This window comes from Tachysurus fulvidraco, chromosome 5, assembly GCF_022655615.1.
Source record: "Tachysurus fulvidraco isolate hzauxx_2018 chromosome 5, HZAU_PFXX_2.0, whole genome shotgun sequence".
Lineage (NCBI taxonomy): Eukaryota > Metazoa > Chordata > Actinopteri > Siluriformes > Bagridae > Tachysurus > Tachysurus fulvidraco.
In genome coordinates, this window is record NC_062522.1 from 8,731,884 (window position 1) to 8,750,389 (window position 18,506).

The window sequence follows — 18,506 nt, forward strand, 5'->3', positions numbered from 1 at the left end:
ACAGAGAGTTATTTTCGTTCCTGAACATGGTGTTGGACTTTGTCTGTCCCCTTTCGCAGTGAATTTAAATTCAACTCTTTCACAAATGATCTGGTCTGCGTTAATTGTTGCTGATTGCATATTTACTTACGACAGTTTGTCTCATCGGACTTGTCCTTGCAGTCTGGGTCACCATCACATTTCCAGTTGAGATGGACACACTCTCCGCTACCACACTGGAACTCTCCAGTCGGGCAGCCTGGCTTCTTCGGCTCGTTCCTGCTGTGACAGCGCTCCGGCAACTCGTCCGATTTATCTCTGCAGTCAGGGTCACCATCGCAGCTCCACAGAGCCGGGATACACTCGGAGTTGTTGCAGCGGAATTCCCGAGGGCTGCATGTGCTGGCTGTGCTTGATGTGCACTTCTCTTCATCGCTGTTGTCTCCGCAGTCATCGTCACCATCGCATATAAAGCTGGGGGCCACGCACAAGCCGTTCCGGCACTGGAACTCTTTCGGCGGACAAACCTTCTCATCTGAGAAGGAGGAAGAAGAAGCAGAGCAGGAGGAGGAGGAAGAGGAGGAAATCACAATATACTGTTAGACCTGAGTGTGCACAAAACATATGGACTAACTGCTGATGTCCGAAGAGATACAAAGACGAGAAATTAGAATTAAACCTGCAAACATAGAGGCTAACCCTAACCCTATCTCTGTCTCAGTGTGTAATAAATTTATAAAGATCTAAAAAACAAACAAACATTGATTTCAGACAAAACGATTATCATAAACAGACCTGGCGTGCGCATGTCCTTGCCTAATAGGGTTACTAAATAACCCTGAGCTGTAAAGCTGTTTGGCTTTACACTTCGTCTTGTACAGCTTTGATTAAAGGATTTAACGCTAGACTCAAGTATGTGTGAGAAATTTGCAAATCTGAAAGGAGGGATGTATGTACCTAAGTCAAGAGGCTTTATTAATATGCAAATCATGCAAACAGTGTGTTTATCTGTGTGTACACTGACAAAAAAAAAAAAAAAAAGAATTAACCGGGATCAATTGCAAAAGGTATATATCTCCAAACTCATTCACGCTAATGACAATGCCATTAGCAAGCTGCCATGCCAGGCTCTGAATAAGGAGGATTTGTAGCGGCACGATTTTGCTTTCACATCCAATATACCAAAAAAAAAAAAAAAAAAAAAACAGGAAAAAAGATCAAAGAGAGAGAGAGAGAGAGAGATAGAGAGAGAGAGACTGACAGACAGACAGACAGACAGACAGACAGATAGATAGATAGATAGATAGATAGATAGATAGATAGATAGATAGATAGATAGATAGATAGATAGATAGATAGATAGATAGATAGATAGATCTTATCTTGGTGGATCTACTACACCTTTACTTTTACATAACTTTTGGCAGACATCCTTGTCCAGAGAAACGTACATACATCTTATTTTTAATACAAGTGAGGAGCTTAGGTTTGGGGGTCTTTCTCAGGGGTCCAGGGGTGGCAGCTTGGTGGTGGTGGCACACGACCTTCCGATCTGTAGTTCAATGTCCTGTTTACTGAGCTACCTCTCCTCCTTGGTGATGTCCAGTCTGATTCGTGTCAGCTTTTCATTCCAGACATTTACATCTGATTCAACCTGTTTATTTAGTAGATCTTGGCTTCCATTGTACTCGGGTGCAGCTTCTGCTTTGTTGGAATGAAACCCGACACCTACGTTGACCCTTTCTAGACAAGATCGAACATCTGTGCATTAATGTGTTGTAAATATTCTCTTTCCCTATATACTGGATTTAAAAAAATCCCTCTCCTCTTTTTTTTCAAATAGAAGTTGTTTTTCACATGCACACTCGCACGTATAATTTTTGCAGTAGCACTGCACCACATAACCCACAATGTTCCCTTGTATTGTATATATATCACCTATCATAACTTTTTATTGTCTGCCATGAAATGTGAAATATAAAAGGATGGAATGAGGAAGGAAGGAGGGATAAAGGCCCCTAATCTTTCCTGTAAATTCGAACAGGAAGCTGTATAAGCTGGACTGATGTATACGACACCACTCTTCTCCTGTCAGGTCACAACACACCTCAAACATGGAGTGTTTTTAAAGGGATTGTCAGACCGTGTGCACGCAGATTGTTTGCTCTGATAGATTTTTCCCTGAGGCCAGCAGTGAATGAGCAGACCACAGAGCCGAGATAACCCTGGAGAGCTAGTTCAGCGTCAGGTCTATCAGGGAACGTCCACATGATGCTATCTGCTAAAGGTCAGGGCCAATGTAGAGAATCAAAAGAGTAGAAAATAACAAAAGGGAGCAGAATTAAACCTCATCGATTGATTCGAGCAGACACTGTTTAATCCAGAACAGCAGACAGGTAATAGATAAAGCCTGAGATCAGCAGGATCATAGTGACCTTGGTCCATACACGCACGCACACATGATCGGCATGAACCAACATAATAGAGAGCGTGAACAGCATACTGCTTTCTCAGGCTTGTAACAAAATTCTGTGCTTTAGCAGAAATTGTTCGCACGGATAGATAGCTGATGATATTTATTTCTGCTGTTTTGTAATGTCAAATTTTTCTGCCTATTTATTTGAGCTCACTTTGCAATATCACAATACAGGGTGAAAGGCTGAACAGCTTCAAAATGTTATGAAAATGCCCATATTGGAAAATGCTGTTTGAGTGTCACACCAAGATCTTGACAAGTTTGTTTACTGTTGTTAAATAAAAGCTTTTTTTTAACTAAATAGCCAAGAACTTACTAAAATCTCACTCATCTCTTCGTGACAAGTGTAAAAAACAAGTGTAAACTATGACGGTGTGAAGAACGTACACACACGCATAAAATCCATCTGCTATTTATTAATCTGTGTCTACGAATCATAGCCAAAGAGCATGCAGTCAATTATTACATGTATATCTAGATGTATAATCTAATGCACAGATACAATTCAAAACAATGAGGAAAACAATGTGTGGAAGTGAGCAGAGAGTACAATACCCTCATCGATCACAGAGACACTATCTTATCCTGTGCTTCTGTGAGCTCTTGTATGTGGAAAACGGCAGCTAGCATTTTTTTTGTTACTTTTTTTTTTATTTATTAGATGCAAAAATACAAATACAAAGACCAACAAAACAAAACATGTGCGTGTGTGTGTGTGTGTGTGTGTGTGTGTGTGTATACATACATATATATACACACATACATAAATCAAAGAGGAAAATATATTAATAATTATAATTATAATGACAATAATAACGATGAAGACAGTAATGGTATCACACAAGACAAAATGTAAATGTAAAATTGGGTATGAGGAAGGTGACAATATCAACAGTAATAGCAATAATAATAATAATAATAATAATAATAATAATAATAATAATAATAATAATAATTAGCTAGCATTTTTTTTGCGATTATACTGCCATTCGATGTGTCTGTGAGGAAGCACGTGTTAGCCTTCAGCTTCACTAGTTGGTAGCTGTTAGATAATATTGGAGAACAGGTGACCAATTTGGGGAAAGAAACAATGAGAAAGATGAACAAAAAGATACGAAACTACAGCTTGGTGAAACATAACAAATGTGTATGTAAGCCTTCTCAAAAAAAAAAAAAAAAAAAAAAAAGGAAGAAGCACACAACTGTATTCTATGTCCTTGGATGCTATAGCATGGCAATTTCTCTTCCCTGGAATTACACTATATGACCACAGGTATGTCGACACCTGACCATCACACCCATATGCGCTTCTTCTCCACAAAGTTAGAAGCACACAATTGTACAGAATGTAACAAGGTGTACAGAATGTAAACAGGTTGCTAATGCCATGTACAGAATGTAAACTAGTTTCAGCATGGTAAGGCACCGTTGCACAAAGCCAAGCTCTATGTTAACATGGTTTGCTAAGTTTAGAACAATGAACTAGAACACTGAACAGTGAACTGGAACGTTGACAGCACCCCAGACCTCCTCAACTAACATCAGTGCCTGTCCTCATAAATCCCAACAACCACGCTCCAAAAACTGGTGAAAAAGCCTTCTAGAACAGTACAGAAGACTAAATCTGAAACATAATACAGTATGTACATCACATACATGTGGGTGTGATGGTCAGGAGTCCACAAACATTTGGCAGACTAATCAACTAAACCAAATACAGAATAGATTAACGCAATCATCAACAGACATTTACAGTCTTTAGCAGACACCCTTATCCAGAGCGGCTTGCATTTTTCTCTTATTTTATTCAACTGAGCAAACGAGGGCTAAGGGCCTTGCTCGGGGCCCAAAGCTTGCAATGGGCCTCAATGGTCCTCAAACTCACAATCAGTAGCCCATCACCTTAACTACTAGACTACCACATCCCCAAAACAGACCAAATGCAGGGTGGAGTTAGGAACCCTAACCCTAACCCTAACCCTAACCCTAACCCTAACCCTAATAAATGTACAAATGTACATTGAGAACTAAGAACAAAAGTCTTCACTGGTAAATAATTGCTTTAAACTATGCTAAGAAGTTGAGGCTGTGACAATAAGCTAGTTTAGACATGGCTAACTACTGTAGCTGGCTAGCTGTTTGCAATGGCAGGAGAATATTAGATTAGATTAGATTAGATTAGATTAGATTAGATTAGATTAGATTCAACTTTATTGTCATTGTGCAAGGTACATGTACAGAGCCAATGAAATGCAGTTAGCATCTAACCAGAAGTGCATAGATGGCTTATTTACAAGTGGCAGTGTAATAAATAAGGGTATGAGGTTATACAGAAGGTGTAATAATATGTACATATAACCGAATAAGGGTATATATAGTGTGTTTTTTTTTAGTGTGATACAGTATGAAGTGGTATGACAGATATAGCTGTACAAAACGAATGTCATTATGAATATGTACATCTATATATTCAGAACAATATAAAAGACAATGTAAAAACAAAGTTGAAGAACAATTCAACACCAACGACGCAAGAAGCATGTGGCAGGGCATCAACAACATCACGGACTTTAAAGGGAACAAACCAGCGACTGTGAACATTGCCGCCTCTCTACCGGATGAGCTAAATAACTTTTCTGCTCGTTTCAAGGCTCATAACCCCGCCCACACAGAGAGTGCTCTGTCTCTGTCGCGGATGTAACCCGATCGTTTCGACGGGTAAACATCCGCAAGGCTGCAGGTCCTGATGGCATCCCAGGCCGTGTGCTCCGAGCATGCGCGGTGTCTTCATAGACATTTTCAACCTATGCCTTTGTCTGTCTGTGGTCCCATCGTGCTTCAAAAAATCCACCATTGTGCCCATACCAAAGAAAAATAAAATCACATGCATAAATGACTGGAGGCCAGTTGCTCTCACACCCATCTTCAGCAAGTGCTTTGAGAGACACATCAGAGATTACATCTGCTCTGTGCTGCCTGCCTCACTTGATCCGCTACAATTTGCATAACGCAGCAACCGTTCCACAGATGATGCTATTGCTTTCACCCTTCATACTGCTCTCTCCCACCTGGAAAATAAGAACACCTATGTGAGAATGCTGTTTGTAGAATACAGCTCAGCATTTAACACCATAGTGCCTGCCACACTTGTTGCAAAGCTCCAGACTCTGGGACTAAACAGATCTCTGTGCAGATGGATTCTGGACTTCCTGACAGACAGAAGTCAGGTGGTAAGAATGGGCAGAAATACTTGCTCCCCAATGACCCTCAACACTGGAGCTCCTCAGGTCTGTGTCCTCAGCCCACTCCTGTACTCCCTACGATGAGACGACCTACAGAGAAGAGGTGAGCACCCTGACTACATGGTGTCAGGAGAACCACCTCTCACTCAACACTGAAAAGACCAAGGAGCTGGTGGTGGATTTCAGGAGACAGTGGAGCGAATACAAATCCATCACCATCAACAAGACAACTGTGGAGCGGGTGAGCAGCTTCAAGTTTCTCAGCGTTAACATCAGCGAGGATCTCACCTGGGCCACACACACTGACGAAGTACTGAAGAAGGCACATCGATGCCTCTTCTTCCTGAGACGGCTGAGGAAGTTTGGAATGAGCCCCAGCATCCTCAGAACATTCTACACCTGCACTATAGAGGGCATCCTGACGGACTGCCTGGTTTGGAAACAGCACCGCTGGCAACCATAAAGCTCTGAAAAGGGTCGTGCAAACTGCCAGCCACATTGTCGGAGGTGAGCTTCCCTCCCTCCAGGCTATCTACACAAGGCGGTGTATAAGAAAATCCCGGAGAATCATCAGTGACTCCCTCAGGAAGACGTCTCCGCAGCATCCGATCCCACACCAGTCGACTGAGGGATAGCTTTTTCCCTCAGGCTTTCAGACTAATTAACAGTCACAACTAATACACCCTACAGCATACTTTCACAATATGGTATGCCACACACTGCACCTTAACTTCGGACTATCCACACTTGACTATACACACACACTGCATCATACACACTGGACTATATATACACAATGCATTTGATGACATAATCCATCTGTTACCACTAGATACCATGCGATGCACATCCATGTCACTTCTGTACCTGTACAATCTGTTGCACCTTATAGTATTTTATATAGAATATATTTACATATATTTACATATATACATATATAAGTACATATTGCATATAATGTGTAGTGCTACTGTAAGGATGCCCAATAGTTAATTGTACATATTGTACACATACATATTGCACTAACTATATGTATGAGCAAATTGCACATTTTCACATGTCAACTCATTATCTATATCTTATCTGTATAACTGTTCTATAATTCCTGGAGTTTGCTCCTAAGAATTTCACTCACCAAGGCACATGTGCTGTGGTGATGTGACAATAAAAGTGACTTGACTTGACTATATATATACACAGACTAGACAGAATAAATATGGATGGACATACAGAAGTGTAATGATAGTTTTTGGGTAGTGCAAGGATGCATGATTTTAAAGTATTGCAAAATAATGCAAAACACAGAAGAAAAGTGACAGTACAGTGGTGATTGTTAACACCATATCAGCTGTTCGGTGCAGAGACAGCCACGGGAAAGAAGCTATTTTTCAGGCTATTTGTTCTGGCTCTGAGACAACGGTAGCGGTGGGGATTGTGTATTTTTTTCTTATTAATACTACTACTTTTACTGATAAAAATAATAATAGAAATTTCAGTGTCTATTATATCACCACCACAAAATAAAACAGAAATCTGAGTTTCAGGGTACAGTAGAGGAAATGTTACGCTGTACAGCTCCCCTGTGGTACACAAGCAAGAAGTTAACAGAGCGTACAGGAACACATGGGCATTACGCTTCCATCATTACAGTTAGGAGCTACAGAAACGTACTTCTCTCCAGGAGATCCTGTGTTTATGTGGTGAGGACAGAGAGACTGTAAGTGAGGCAGCTTAACACCGCTACGCTGTCTGAAGCTAACACAAAGACACAGGCTTCACATGAACAAAGCCAAAGGAGGAAGAGGAAGGTTTTACACACACACACACACACACACACACACACACACACACACACACACACACACACACACACACACACACACACACACACACTTTTAAAAAAATGCCATCCAAGTCCATGTACTGTATGTGAGCTGTTACTATTAAAACAAGAAGAAAGGAATTACAATTCATAAATATTAACCCATAGTTTATGTTACACATCTGACCAATCAGATTCAACTATAATGTGGCATAAAGAAGGCTGGGAGCGGTGTAACATGATGGCCAGCCTATCGTTTTCTCTAGTTGACAGTCTAAGTATTGTTAAAGTGAATGAATTTACCAGGAATCTACACAACATCTGATCCACTGAAAAGTAAAGAAAAAGACAATTCGATTAGAATTTTTGTTCTTTGACTGTGATAACTAACTGCTGACTTATAAACTGCTGATTTATAAAGAATTGGCTCTCAAACATTAAAGACCCATTCCTTTTAATAAAAAAAACAAAAAAAACAAAACAAAAACAGATTTATTACATTAAGTATGCTTCAACGACCATATTTATCATACAGGACATAATGAGATGTATCCTAAAAGATTATGGAAAATCTGCCTTTAAAAATAAAGCAGAAACTAGCCATTGGCCATACAATTAAAATAATTATATTTTATCCTCAGAAATCCACAATATCCACATAATTCTTAAATTTTTTTTAGGAAGGAAATGTAACTTTTATGCATCCATAGCTTACTGTCTCTCACTTGGAGACTTACTGGTGACAGTCTAATTTGTGGCACTTTATTGCCAACATAAACAGAAAATGACCAGCTGGATGGTACAATGACAATTACAATAATGTTGCAGGTGCTATTTTTCAAGCTGCATACATTAAACTAATGGCTGACCTGTGTCACGAGTGGGAAACTTACAGGTGCATCTATTTTAAATCTTTACAAACACTTCAATTCGTCTGGAACGGTTAGAATCGGTTCGGTTCATCTAAGAATAATTTCACATTCAGTCTAGACAAGCTAATTAAAGGTCTCTCACCAACTGTGAGAGAATATGTCCTGTATAACAGGGAAGCAGACGGACCTCTGACAATTACAAACAATTACAGCTGCTAAAAGATGATTGCTCATTTTCTCTTAAAAGCTTGGGTGGTTTGCAAGAAAATGAGTGAAACATGTTGTATGGGGTCTGAGACTTTCTTCTGAGTCAGTCTGGATTATCTTTACAATTACATTTCTACACAAAAACAGTTTTGTGCTAAAGTCCAAAAACAAACAAACAGACAAACGAAAAACCCAAACAAACAAAACATAATAAAAAAATAGACAAATAGAACAAAAGAACATATTAAAAAAAATAATTAAAATTAAATCAGTTACCTCAGAAATCAGCTGCATCCTGCAACCGTTCAACAATCCTAAATTGTTTACATTCGTTTGTCTGTGAATAATATTGCAATATTTGCTCCAAATTAAAACAAGATATTTGTGCCTATTTTTTTTCAGTATTTTAGCTCTGAATGATGATTTTTAAAATTTTGTTTTCAATAAACAGTAGAATGGGGGCACGCTTAGTGGTTAGCATGTTTGCCTCACACCTCCAGGGTTGGAGGTTCAATTCCCGCTTCCGCCTTGTGTGTGTGGAGTTTGCATGTTCTCCCTGTGCCTCGGGGGTTTCCAGTGTGTGAGTGAATGAGAGTGTGTGTGTATGCCCTGCGATGGGTTGGCACTCCGTCCAGGGTGTATCCTGCCTCGATGCCCGATGACGCCTGAGATAGGCACAGGCTCCCCGTGACCCGAGAAGTTCGGATAAGCGGTAGAAAATGAATGAATGAATGAATGAATGAACAGTAGAAAATATTCATTTTATAATCTCTGGTATGTTTTATACTCCATTGACAACCAATTTTCTTTTAGTGATATTTTTACAGATCATAACGTGCAATTTTAAGTAATAAAAAACCCAGATACAAAGTGCTGAGTGTCTCTAAGCCAGAATGAATGGCTCTGAGACAGATCCATTACTAAGTGCTTCTGCTTTAGTAATTCCTTCCAAAAATTACAATAATTTGTCCAAATCCTTTTTTTTTATGTTCATAATACCAGTTTTTTCATGAAAACAAACCAATTGTGCAAGTATAATATCCCAACAAAGCCACATTATCTTCACAATAACAGACAGCAAAGATTTTACTATAACTATATTAAGAACAATATCAGTGACTAATATGTTGTTTACCATGCAAGACACAATCTTAATAAAATCCACTGAAGTGAACTTGATGCCAAACTTTCTATTTATTCTATTTGACAGAATTTTAAGAAGCGTTTCTTGTCTAATGGAATGGACATGTCTTTATTCTTTTGCAGCATCATCGGTGCTGAAGCATGACATGAGTAATAAAATCACTAAATACTATTTTTTGTGAAAAGGCTTATTGAAGTAAATAACTTGCGTCTGCATTTGAAAGCAGCTAAGGAGCCGACTGTCCGAATATCCGATGAACTACTAGGGTGTCGATACTCTTGAGAAAATATGTTTAATGCCTGTCTTGTGTCCATCTCTGGCCTTATAAACAAGCTTCAGGGTTTTAATTTCAGTCTTCTAGAGAAACTAAAGAAAGCCAACAGCTTCAATTTAAGAAGACTGAAGACAGATTGCTGTATTGTGGTTTGGCTGAAAGGGCCTAAAGGCACATACTTTGTATTTTAAGAGACAAAGCTAATCCGTCTCTGAGCTTTTACTCTGTCTAACTTAAATGTGTTTTTTTAAAGATATGCATTTTTTTTTGTCTGTTTGTTTTTGGGTTTTTTTTTGAAACCCAGAATTCTTTTTCTGATAGCATGATAAATGTTCTTTGATATTTTCTGAGAAAATATATCTAGAAAATGGATTTTTTTTACTCTGATGTTCTACTTATTTTTGTCAGCTTTGTCTATTGAAATAGCCAAATAAGTAAAAAAAAAAGGATGCTGCAAACAAGTTGGTTAACCAATATTAAAACCCTGTTCATCCCATGAGGAAGCTAAGTGATCCTGATCAAACAGGATCTGTGGAAGAAATGCTGTGACTGACGTCTGTGCTGTTCAGGGAATGAATGCAATATCTGTAAAGCAAATTAATTTATGACATGGCAGTTTGGCCAGAGTCATCCCCAACCAGCTGGTGGATGTTTGCAGAAGGACAAGGCCATTTTTGCAGCCCTTTAAAGAGCAGCTAGGAGTTTACAGAGAGCTACAGCACTGCCTGTGGGGGACTGAGCAAATAGCAGCATAGATCAAAGGGAAATATCAGGCCAATGTGAGGAAATAGACAAAGTTCAACAAGTCACACACACACACACACACACACACACACACACACACACACACACACACACACACACACACACACAGAAGTGACGAAGTTCAATAAGAGCTCTCAACCCTTCCAAAAAGGCAGTTCATGCATGTTATATATGATTAAAATGTATATTTGAAATATATTTTTGATATAAATAAAATGAGATACGAACTAAAGAAGTTAATTAATTAAACCGGTGATGAACCTGAGATTTTAATGAACCTTAGATTAGATTTAGTTTGTATTTTGCTGGGAGAGCTTAACAAAATGTAGAGGTTAAAAAAAAAAGAAAGCCAAATGAAGGCACTTATATTTAATTATTCCTTTTTCTGGCTTAAGCACTTCTGTGTTGAAAAGAGAGAGCATGCTTATTATATATTATATAATAAGCACTAAATATATGATGACTAAAATATATCATATATAGTCAGGAACTCCAGGACATAAATCCCTGAACGCTTTGTGCCCCATAGTGAACATATAGTTCACACATTTTTATCTGTTTTCTGTCTGACCTAAAGCCATACACTATATGACCAAAGGTATGTGGACAAATGAACATCAAACACATATGTGGTGGTCTCGAAGGACACAACTGTATAGAATGTCTTTGTTTGTTTTAGTGTTACAATTTCCCTTCACTGGAATTAAGAGGCCCAAACCTGATACAGCATGACAAGGCACCCGTGCACAAAGCCGGGCTCTATGTAAACATGGATTGCAACAGCTGAACCTGGAGCCCGGACCTGAACTCCACTGTACTGTACACCTCATAGCCATGCTCCAAAATATAGTGGAAAGCCTTCCGAGAGGTTGGGAGTGTGCTATAGTGGGAAAACGGGAACAATTTGGAATAGATTTGAAATAAGCACAAACTCACTCACTCACTCACTCACTCACTCACTCACTCACTCACTCACTCACTCACTCACTCACTCACTCACACACTCACTCACACACTCACTCACACACTCACTCATTTTCTACCGCTTTATCCGAACTACCTCGGGTCACGGGGAACCTGGCGTCATCTCAGGCGTCATCAGGCATCAAGGAAGGTTACACCCTGGACGGAGTGCCAACCCATCACAGGGCACACACACACTCTCTCATTCACTCACACACTACGGACAATTTTCCAGAGATGCCAATCAACCTACCATGCATGTCTTTGGACCGAGGGAGGAAACCGGAGTACCCGGAGGAAACCCCCGAGGCACGGGGAGAACATGCAAACTCCACACACACAAGGTGGGGGCAGGAATCGAACCCCCAACACTAGAGGTATGAGGCGAACGTGCTAACCACTAAGCCACCGTGCCCCTCATTGCTCATGAACATTATAATAATCAACAAAAACATCTTTTTTTTCAGGTTTTGTGGTGAAATCTACACACAAAATCATCAGATGGTTATTATTGAGATCATAATTGGTAAAATCGGTTTAATCTGAAAGTCAACAGGCTAAAAACAAGACGGGCTACAAATAATATCAGCTTGAATCTTACGTTCTATTAGAAGAACTTTAAGGAATAAGAAGCACTAGGAGAAAAAAAAAACAGAGGACAGAATATAATTGTGCACATTTAATAAACCAGTCTAATATTTGAATAGATTATGGTCATAAAATAACCTTGCAATTCTTTTATTTTATTGTTAAATGGGTCTCTGACTGCAGACACACACGCACACACACACACACACACACACACACACACACACACACACACACACACACACACACACACACACACACACACACACACACACACAAGAATAGGATACACAGTAATGAAAAAGATGCATTTTCCCAGAAGGTGTGAAAATTATATAATTCCACATTAAAGAACAAACAGAGTGAAAATAGAGCTGTAGGAAGGTAATATACAGAGGTCTTCACATTAGAAATTCATCCCGATTAGAAATGTTATATTCTGCAGAGATGACCAATCAAGGCAATCATTTCTCTTTTACACGCTTGGGTGAAAAACAACTGAATAATTCAGGATAATCAGATTCTGCATGGGTAAATAATCCTGTCTATTCTAATATAACCAAATTAATTGATACGAGAGTTAAAGCGTATTAAACAAAAGATCTTAGTCTGCCTAGCTGCTAAACCGTGGGAGGATGGAAGGAGAGAAGTGAACGTTTAACGAGCACGGAGCTCTCTCATCACTCGCATGTGCTAACAGATGGGAGTGCAGCAGCCTCAGAGACTAAACTGATTACACCCACTTGCTCGCTTTTTAGCAGAAGATACAAATAAGCTGCATCACACTCACACACAGAGTGGGATATGTCTTTATATTGCATAATGTAGGTGTACATATTTCAGTTCTAATTAACTGTTATTAAAAAAAAAGGCAGAGGTTTACGATTTGATTGAGTTGCATGCGTGTGCATGCGGCAGATACAGTACTTTCTCAGCATATTCATGACTAGACTGGCACAAATGTAGAAGGAAAATGATTTCGTAATAATATATGATTAGATTTCAGGCCAATACTTGAAATCTAATACTAGGGTTCGTAATGAATGTATAATATCTTGTTTTCTTTTGTGGGTGTAATTCATGTTTATTATACTCTAGAACAGCGGTGTCCAATCTTATCCACAAAGGGCCGGTGTGGGTGCAGGTTTCATTCCAACCAAGCAGAAGCCACTTCTGATTCCACCTGTTTAATCAGTTGTTTAGTGGCTTTTAGTAGACTCTGGTGTGGCTTCTGCTTGGTTGGAATGAAAACCTGCACCCACACCGGCCCTTTGTGGATAAGATTGGACACCTCTGTTCTAGAATAAAGCATTTATATTGGATAAATGCTTAAATCCTATTCTCCACGATGATCTGTATATATCATTTTGTTTGACATTTTAGAAATAATTATATGCAATACTGGGGGCACGGTGGCTTAGTGGGTAGCACGTTCGCCTCACACCTCCAGGGTCGGGGTTCGATTCCCACCTCCGCCTTGTGTGTGCGGAGTTTGCATGTTCTCCCCGTGCCTCGGGGGTTTCCTCTGGGTACTCCGGTTTCCTCCCCCGGTCCAAAGACATGCATGGTTGATTGGCATCTCTGGAAAATTGTCCGTAGTGTGTGAGTGAATGAGAGAGTGTGTGTGTGCGCCCTGTGATGGGTTGGCACTCCGTCCAGGGTGTATCCTGCCTTGATGCCCGATGACGCCTGAGATAGGCACAGGCTCCCCGTGACCCGAGTAGTTCGGATAAAGCGGTAGAAAATGAATGAATGAATGAATGAATATACAATACTATGTACTTATAATGACAATGGTGGCTCAAGCGGTTAAGGCTCCAGGTTATTGATTGGATGATGGAGGTTCAAGCCCCATCTCTGCCAAGCTGCCACTGTTGGGCCCCTGAGCAAGGCCCTTAACTCTCACTGCTCTAGGGACTCTGTTTCATGACTCTGACCCCAACCTCCAAAGTTGGGATATGTGAAGAAAGAATTTCACTGTGCTATAATTTATATGTGACAAAATAAAGGCCGCTTCCTAATTCTTCAGTAGATATGAGTGATTAAGCAAAAAAAAAAAAAAAAAACTTGGATGAAAAGAAATTAAACAGCGGAATAGGGAAAAAGTGCGATCGCTGTGACTTTAACTGTGACATAGTTTTTGGTGCCAGATGGGCAGGGTTGAGTATTTCAGAAACTGCTGTTATCTAGGGATTTTACACACTGCAGTCTACAGAGTTTACACAGGATTATGCAATAATCATGCTGAGGATGATGCATTGAAGTCCTTCAATGCATGCAATAAACTGCATAACATTTTCTGTCAGTCTGTGGGGCCAGCTCCCTTTTCTATGCTGTGGTGTGTTGGGGCACTGATGCAAAACGGTGTGATGCTAACTGGCTAAATCAAGTTCTGTGATGGGAGAGGATCTGGTCTCTCTGGAGGTGGTTGCTGAGAAGAGAGTGATGTCCAAATTGATGGTCATCATGGAGAACACCTCTCAGCCTCTAAACGACTGTTGGATTGAGGAGAAATTTTAGCTGGAGACTGATCCCACACCAGTGCAACAGTGAATGTTACGGAAGGTCTTTTGTGCACATTGCAGCCTTGAGCTTTTTAGTTTTTATTGAAATAAATAGCCACATTTCATTACAACCTGAAGGACAATTCATACAGTATATAAACTGCATCCATTTATATACTGGGAAATGTTCTGTCTGTCTTTCTGTCTTTCTGTCTGTCTATCTACTGTATCTATCTCATGATACCCTCAGATTCCTGTTCCTGGTTGACCAGAGTGGAACCTGATGTGCTTTTCTGCTGAAGCTCTTCTACGTCAAGATCCGATGTTTTGTGTACGCTGATATGCTTTTCGGCTCACAGCGGTTGTGAAGAGTGTTTGTATACTTTACTATATCAAAATCTGGCCATTTTCCTCCAAGCTTATCTGATCAACAAGGAGTTTCCACACACAGATCTGTTCCTCTGTGATCTTTTGTTTTTGATATCCTTCTGTGTAAACTCTAGAGTCTTTTTGTGTCAGAGACGGCAGTTGCTACTGTACAGCATGGATAAAAAGCAGCCCCAAGTGTAGGGATAACAAAACGACACAATTTATTAACAAAAATAACAAGAAACATTGTCAGGGAAATAAACCATGGTAAACTTGACACAAGGCAAAGCAAAAAAACAAAACAAAGCAAACACTATGTACAGTATATAACGCAGACAAATCAAAGACGAGGGCTCCGGGAAGCAACACGGAACATGGAGGGAATACATAGGCAGGGTAATTACTGTAGGATCAGGTGAGAACAGGCGGAAAACAAACATGTAAAAACACATAAACAAAGACATAAGACACAAACACAAAGACATGTGACAAAGACATAAAGATATATAAGACGTAAACAAAGACACAACATGCTGCCAGAACGCCCCCTAATGTCTCGTCAGGAAATGTCCAAGCAGGGCCCTGACATTTTGTGTGTGAAAATCCCAATTAGCGGTTTCTGAAATACTCGAACCAGCCCATGTGGCACCAGTCTCCATGCCACGGTTAAAGTCAGAGATATCACACATATTCCCCATTCTGATGTGATCTAGCTCTTGACCCGTATTTACATTATTTTATGCATTGTGCTGCTGCCATGTGATTAACTGAATGGATAACTGTATAAATGAGAATAATTCTATTAAAGTTGACATTGAATTTATGTTATAATAAAGAGCGAACAGCCACCGCAACCGGGTAATGAGAATGAAATGGTTTGGGTTATATGTGAGACTCGTAGAGGTGTGCTGGACCCGCATTCTAACTATTATAATGTATAATAACAGCTTATAATAAAAATATTTATAGCACAGCACAGTTGAATGTGAGTTTTAAATGAAAGGTGTTGATTAAAGTGCAGCTCTGACCGTAACTTCAGCTGGAACTCAAATTATAAGCTTATAATAATGAGTTTATTTTAATATATTATCATTACTATAGTAACCGTTCATTCAAATATGGAGTACATGTAATAATCTGAGCCTAATAATGAACAGATTTTATAATGGTGCAGTTATTTAACAAAGAAACATGTAGAATAGCTGAGATGGTAAAGTTTTGAGTAAATTTATGGAGTCCTGACTGTCAGTTCCTTTTTAACTGTTAGGGATGTGGGGATAAAAACAGACCCAGATGCAGGATAGCTAAAATAAACAAATTTATTAACATAAAAACACAAAACAGAGACAAGGACTCGACAAAACATGACATGACAAGACAAGACGCAACAAAAGGCGACATATGACGAGGATTCTACACTGCTATAGGAAACGCGGCACGGTTAAATACACGACACAATTAACACATACGGAACAGGTGTGCAGAGGCGGAGAGGAAGAGACAAGGGCGAGGCAGATACGTGAACATAGAACATAAACAAAAGCATGTGGCCAAAGTCCAGGCTGGATCCTGACATTAACAGTCTTTAGACCAGAGGATTTTGTGCTTTACAGTTCCCAAATGTTTTCTGTTGCTAGCGTCAAGAGAGAAAAATGCTCAGTTGTATAAAATGAGATAAAAATGTAAGTAGCTCTGGATAAGAGCATCTGCCTTTTGTCTGTTCTGCTTTAGTATGAAACTTATGCTTGCAACCTCTTGAGATATTGAGATATAACTGATATAAAGAGAAAATGTGATATTTTATCTATCTATCTATCTATCTATCTATCTATCTATCTATCTATCTATCTATCTATCTATCTATCTATCTATCTATCTATCTATCTATCTATCTATCTACCTATCTATCTATCTATCTATCTATCTATCTATCTATTTTTGCTAATTTTATCTAAATGACTACAGATTCTTTTTCATGCGGTCTGCCTTAAAGCTTACGAAAGCTTTAGTCGACTCAGTCTCCAGATATCTCACACGCTAAAATATCAGCTACATCACTCTGATGATCACATACGCTGACTCCTTGTTTTTATTACGCAATACAAATTCCTTTCCTGACCTTCCCATAGCCCTGCTCCTTCACACCTCCTCTGTCCTTACAGCCCTGTTCATTCTCTCGGCTGCAGGTAACGGACTCCTAGGCAGACCGCTGGCACTTTGGAAAGTGTGAGCTCAGTCACAGATCATTCTTCTTCTGCATCTTCTTTACACTGTAGCATTCTGTACCCCTTCCTTTGTCTAAAAAGTTTTACAAAATTCTCCGCTCAGCAAGCATGTGTTTTGACACGACGTTTTTAATACAGGATGCGCTAGCCGCTATTTAATAATGCAAACGTACAGGAAAGGTAAAGTGATATTTGAAAATCTATTATTCATGTCTAGCTCCTGGGGTAATGTTTATTAGAAGTCAGGTGGGTTTTACGCAGATACGATGTCACAACGCAGATGTCACTAACTGATACTTATACTGTACATATCCTACTACAGACGTTCATCTGCTATTTGATGTTTGTTAGTGCAGGTTGCATAAGCGCACTTATGCTATGACCCGGATTATACGGTTCATTGGTATAATAACATAATGGGGTGTATTTTGCTTGTGAAAACCACTGCACTGAGCTTTGAGTAGTAAATACAGGGGTGAAATACAAGATTATTTCAATTGCACAATTCCTGTGGTCATTTTTACTCGTCTGGGATATGTTTTTTTACAGAATCATATATACTGTAGGGGGCACGGTGGCTTAGTGGTTAGCACGTACGCCTCACACCTCCAGGGTTGGGGGTTCGATTCCCGCCTCCGCCTTGTGTGTGTGGAGTTTGCATGTTCTCCCCGTGCCTCGGGGGTTTCCTCCGGGTACTCCGGTTTCCTCCCCCGGTCCAAAGACATGCATGGTAGGTTTATTGGCATCTCTGGAAAATTTTCCATAGTGTGTGAGTGTGTGAGTGAATGAGAGAGTGTGTGTGTGCCCTGCGATGGGTTGGCACTCCGTCCAGGGTGTATCCTGCCTCGATGCCCGATGACGCCTGAGATAGGCACAGGCTCCCCGTGACCCGAGGTAGTTCGGATAAGCGGTAGAAAATGAATGAATGAATGGATGAATGAATGAATATATACAGTAATTCAGTATACAGTATATTCCTTTATGATGCTTATCAGATGGGGTAGAAATGTGAGAACATAGTAGATATTTGTCCTCCTTCTGTACTAAAACCTTTAATAACGCATAAGCTGAACGTG

The 18,506-nt window shown here is 39.8% G+C and overlaps 1 protein-coding gene across 4 annotated transcripts in view; it reads right to left on the reverse strand.

Annotated features, from left to right (window-relative positions):
• The window catches only part of lrp8 (low density lipoprotein receptor-related protein 8, apolipoprotein e receptor), a 204,759-nt gene that overhangs the window by 60,297 nt on the left and 125,956 nt on the right, over positions 1–18,506 (reverse strand). For all 4 annotated transcript variants that reach the window (XM_047814280.1, XM_047814278.1, XM_047814277.1 and 1 more), the window contains exon 5: positions 131–514. In XM_047814280.1, coding sequence (XP_047670236.1) covers positions 131–514 — 384 coding nt within the window. The remainder of the gene's footprint in view (positions 1–130; positions 515–18,506) is intronic.